The sequence below is a fragment of the Ipomoea triloba genome, chromosome 10 (genome assembly GCF_003576645.1).
Source record: "Ipomoea triloba cultivar NCNSP0323 chromosome 10, ASM357664v1".
In the NCBI taxonomy this organism is placed as follows: Eukaryota; Viridiplantae; Streptophyta; class Magnoliopsida; order Solanales; family Convolvulaceae; genus Ipomoea; species Ipomoea triloba.
In genome coordinates, this window is record NC_044925.1 from 29,619,449 (window position 1) to 29,625,080 (window position 5,632).

The following is a 5,632-nucleotide window of genomic DNA, read 5'->3' on the forward strand; positions in this document are numbered from 1 at the left end:
ATGCCTCCTAGACGAAACGTACCTGCTAGGGATAACAATGATGTCTCGGCAATGGACCGCATGGCCATGGCAATGGAACAGATGGCTGAGTTCATGATGGCTCAGCAAGTTCACAATCAAGCCCAAGTGCAACCACGGGTGGATATTACTAAAGCTATAGCAAATAGACGACCACCGTATTATGCGGGGGAAGAAGACCCAGTGATCCTAGAAGAATGGATCAGAACATTTGATAAACTGCTAAACGCTGTGAATTGTCCTGAAGAGCAGCGAGTGTCTTCTGCAGTGTACTACCTGACCAAAGCTGCGGATAACTGGTGGACGACGGTTGGACCTAATCTTCTACGAGACCCAGGATTTGGCTGGGAAGAGTTTAAGGGGGAATTAAGAGGTCAATTCTACACTGAACGAATTAAGGGCATCAAATGTGAAGAATTCCTGCAACTGAAACAACAAGGAACAACAATACAAGTTTATCATGATAAGTATGTTGAGTTGATGAGATTTGCCCAGGACATCGTACCTGACGAGGCAAGCCAGGCAAGGAGATTTGTAAGAGGATTAGACTGGGGAGTGAGAAGCGCGATCGCACCATTTATGTGCTCTACTCTCAAGGAAGCATATAACAGGGCGTCCGATCTTGATCCAAGGTGTCTATGATCAACAGCAAAAGGAAGGCCGAGGACAAGCAAGGACAATCTGAGTGGAGTAACAAGAAACCTAGCCAAGGTGAATCCAACCCGAGGCAAGGATATCTGAGGAAACGAGTCAAGGGAAATGACATGCCGTCAATGGAAGGTCATCCGGGGTAACTTGCCTCGGGGAGAAGATTATATGTACCAGTGTGGTAGGGAAGGGCATACGAGGAGGTACTGCTCCGTTCGACCGAGCCGCTACCTAAACCAATCCCCGAATAAGAACCAGGAAGGAGAAGTTTTCAGGAACCCGAGACAAGAACCGTTTGGAGCCAGTAACAGCAGAATGAATGTCCCTCCACAAGCCAGGCAGGGGAGGCTAACAAATGTTGTTCCCAATCCCAACAATAGAGAAAGACTGCCGTTCGGAGCCAGCAGCACAGGGAACCAGGGCAGGATCTACGTCGTTAATAGTGCCCAGACGCAAGCTAGCTATATATGCAATGACAAGTAGTAATTATACTACGCAACAATTAAATCACATATTATACACGGAATGGCAAGGTACCCCGTTCTGTCCGGCCTCCGGCCTCCAGCTCCAGCTCCAACTCCAACAAGGTCAACTTAAACTGACTCGAACCCTAGGCTGACTCGAATCATAGGCTCTTATACTAACTTGCGACAGAGCCTAACTCATTCTATTGCCCAAAGTAAGGACCTCAAAACCATGCTCTGATACCACCTTGTAACACCCCAATTTCACTGCTTCGACATTATATTACAAATATGCGTAATAATAACGCTGCGGAAGCTTACATCATTCAACAGAAAACGGGTGCTACCGCCACACCTAGAGTGAAGCCTATCACCTCTTTGATAAAACTTCCACTCTAAGTGCACAGGCTAAAAGAAACACACTCAACATCAACACCCCAAACATCAAAATATAATCTTAGGCATATATATTAATATCAAAAGGTATTTATAGAATCAGCGTATTACAAACTCGTCTCCCTGCTAAGCACCGCCACTAGGCACAATATCAAAGAGAAAATCAATTCAATGGCTCTAATCAATCTACACGGTGTGACTCCACGGGGCCTCCTACAGGACGAGAGCGACACGCTAATCAGCATCTCAAAACCGGGGAGTCCGGACACGTAGCGGCAAAACTATAGGGTCAGCGTACCTATGGGACAAGAGTCTCTATATCAGAATATTACTGGGCTGACTGGGGTTGCTGGAGTATAGTCAGGGGATGCTGGAGTATAGTCTGGAGAGTGCTTGAGAATAGGGTGGAGAATAGGGTCTCTGTCCGGACGTGTCATGCAAAGTCTGACCAACAAAAGTAGGTCCCGGGCAAACATGATCAGGAGTGTTTGCCGGGCTACAGGATCCTTCACTGGATGACATCTGAAATGACGTACACGGTGAAGTGTAATTAGCACAACGGCTAAGTAAGGTAATCCATTTGTCACTTCCATCAGATAAAAGTTTTGACAAATAATTCATAAAGGTAAATACACATTACCAAATATGGTGTCCATGCCTTTCATTACTGCAATCAACAATTAATGCCATATAATCACAAGCATATAATGAGTATATAAGTCACAACACATTTCCTTATCAAACTTCCTAGTTTATCAAACTAGGTTGCCTTTGATTTCTTTTCATACAGGATAGGTTTTCAGAACTATCCCTGTCTATCACACATGTCAATGCCACAATTATGACTTCTAGTTGTCTTCAATTATGAAAACGTTACTTAGTTTCTGACTAGAAGCAAGAGACCTTATTGAGGATACAATTTCTTTGACTAGACCGAAATCGGATCTGGACATGGGGATTACGGTCCTGCCCCAAGTCTCGTTCGTGATCCCTTGGACGAAGGTTCATCATTATGGTCCCTAGTTTGGCCCCACCTAGGTCCATAAAGCTGATACCAACCCGAAATGACATGAGTATCTATACTTAAGTGTGCACACCCCCACGGCCTACGCCTGACTGAGTGATATAGAAAACTCCCCTGCGCCTGACTGAGTGACGCAGAGCCTCCCTACGCCTGACGAAGTGACGTAGAGACTTGGCGAATAGACTTCGCTTTACGTATGATAAAACCTGCGCCTGACTGAGTGACGCAGAAACTCCCTACGCCTGACGAAGTGACGTAGAGGCTTGGCGTATACTGCCGTACATATATTGAAGAAGACCATCGGTACTATAGCCCGAGGTAATATAAATGACAAGGTCCTCTTTAACTTCTTGAAACTAAGGTTTTAAAAACATTTCCCTCCTTTCTCATCTTTTTTGGACATTTTCCACAAAATCAAGTCCCTATTTTGAAAACAATTACCATTCTCAACTTGGTTCACAAGTCTCGTCTCTCAAAACATCTTTCTCAAAACATTTTCCATCATCACACTACACATTTGTATATATGCATACCACATAAGCCTAACACTTTCCACATATTTATGCATATTCACTTAAGGTACACATACCAAATATATACATATTACAACACTCCATTTAAATATACATACATACTCATATATGTACATATATTATAATACACATTACACGTATATATATATACATACCACATATATATATACTTAATACTCATACCATATATAATATGTATATATTACTATATACACATAGTAGGTTATGCTACACATCCAATATATATAAATATGTAATACTATTTCATATATATAAATATATCACACACATACATATACAGTATATATATACCACACGCACACATCATATATATATTACACACACTCACAATTATCATTAACACATCAATAATCATACTAAGCATAATTCAGAAAATTCAGCTTGGCGCAGTCCGAAAGATTGAGCCGGTAAAAATAGTTCCCGAACTCTTTTTCACTTGAAATTTTTATGGTAGAACCCCAACTTATAGTACTTGATGTCCATAAAAAGTTTTGGTCATTTTGATCCACGAATAAACACAGAAAATTCCATTTTTGCCCTTGGCAGTGTGCTGTCCGGAATTCTTCTCTCCCTGGACCAGTTTTGGGAAAAATTCCGAAAACCATACTTCACTACTCCGATCATTATGAAATTTTATATGCGGGTTCTACACTTATAGAACTACATGTCTAAAAAAAATTGGATCAAAATACCTTACCAATTTTCCCAATAAATTTCGGAAGTTACTGCCAGAATCTACCCTGATTTCCTTTCACTATTTTCACAAGTATAAGCTCATATGAACATAAATAAACATATACAAGCATATCCAAGCTATGAACATGTATACAAAAATATTCCAAAGCTCCAAAACACCATATTTCAACCAAAATCAATTATCCAAATTCAAGTGACTAATTCCAACTTAAGGGAATTCCTTACCTTGTAAAGGATTTCTAACACCTTAGGAAGCAATTTTGGATCCTTTCCCCAATTTTCACCTTAAAACCTAGGTTCAAAATCAACACCATAACATCATGTATCAAGAAATTAAACATAGATTCATAACCTAGGAAGGATTACAAAGCTTTCTACCGAATAATATCGAAAACTTACCGAATAAATTGGAAGTTTAGAAGGATTTGGCTATGGAACTTTGGAAGAAAAAATGGTGGAAGATGATCACACCTCTCTCTCTCTCTTTTTGGCATTTGGGGAAGAAAAGGGAAAAAAAATTCCTTTTATATTTAATCCCAACTTATGGGATAAGCTTTAGGAAAAAAATAATAAAATAATAAAATATCTCCACAACATATCAGTTGTGGTCCAAACAGATAAAGTTTCGGTGGAAAATAATCCAGAAAGAATAATTTCCGAAACCACAAATTTATTCCAGTCAAAAGCTCAAAACTCGAAACCACAAATTTATTCCAGTCAAAAGCTCAAAATGGGCTAGGCTAGCTTGCGTCTGGGCACTATTAACGACGTAGATCCTGCCATGGTTCCCTGTGCTGCTGGCTCCGAACGGCAGTCTTTCTCTGTTGTTGGGATTGGGAACAGCATTTGTTAGCCTCCCCTGCCTGGCTTGTGGAGGGACATTCATTCTGCTGTTACTGGCTCCAAACGGTTCTTGTCTCGGGTTCCTGAAAACTTCTCCTTCCTGGTTCTTATTCGGGGATTGGTTTAGGTAGCGGCTCGGTCGAACGGAGCAGTACCTCCTCGTATGCCCTTCCCTACCACACTGGTAACATATAATCTTCTCCCCGAGGCAAGTTACCCCGGGATGACTCCTTCCACATTGACGGCATGTCTGATTCCTCCCTTGACTCGTTTCCCCTCTCAGATATCCTTGCCTCGGGTTGGATTCACCTTGGCTAGGTTTCTCGTTACTCCACTCAGATTGTCCTTGCTTGTCCTCGGCCTTCCTTTTGCTCCGACCATAGACTGCTTGTTGATCAAGATACACCTGGTAATGATCGGACGCCCTGTTATATGCTTCCTTGAGAGTAGAGCACATAAATGGTGCGATCGCGCTTCTCACTCCCCAGTCTAATCCTCTTACAAATCTCCTTGCCTGGCTTGCCTCGTCAGGTACGATGTCCTGGGCAAATCTCATCAACTCAACATACTTATCATGATAAACTTGTATTGTTGTTCCTTGTTGTTTCAGTTGCAGGAATTCTTCACATTTGATGCCCTTAATTCGTTCAGTGTAGAATTGACCTCTTAATTCCCCCTTAAACTCTTCCCAGCCAAATCCTGGGTCTCGTAGAAGATTAGGTCCAACCGTCGTCCACCAGTTATCCGCAGCTTTGGTCAGGTAGTACACTGTAGAAGACACTCGCTGCTCTTCAGGACAATTCACAGCGTTTAGCAGTTTATCAAATGTTCTGATCCATTCTTCTAGGATCACTGGGTCTTCTTCCCCCGCATAATACAGCGGTCGTCTATTTGCTATAGCTTTAGTAATATCCACCCGTGGTTGCACTTGGGCTTGATTGTGAACTTGCTGAGCCATCATGAACTCAGCCATCTGTTCCATTGCTATG

General features: G+C 41.9%; 1 protein-coding gene across 1 annotated transcript; it reads left to right on the forward strand.

Annotated features, from left to right (window-relative positions):
• On the forward strand, positions 1–660 carry LOC116033453. The gene has a single exon (XM_031276193.1). The coding sequence runs from the start codon at positions 1–3 to the stop codon at positions 658–660; it is 660 nt and encodes a 219-aa protein (XP_031132053.1).
• Positions 661–5,632: the final 4,972 nt, after the last annotated feature.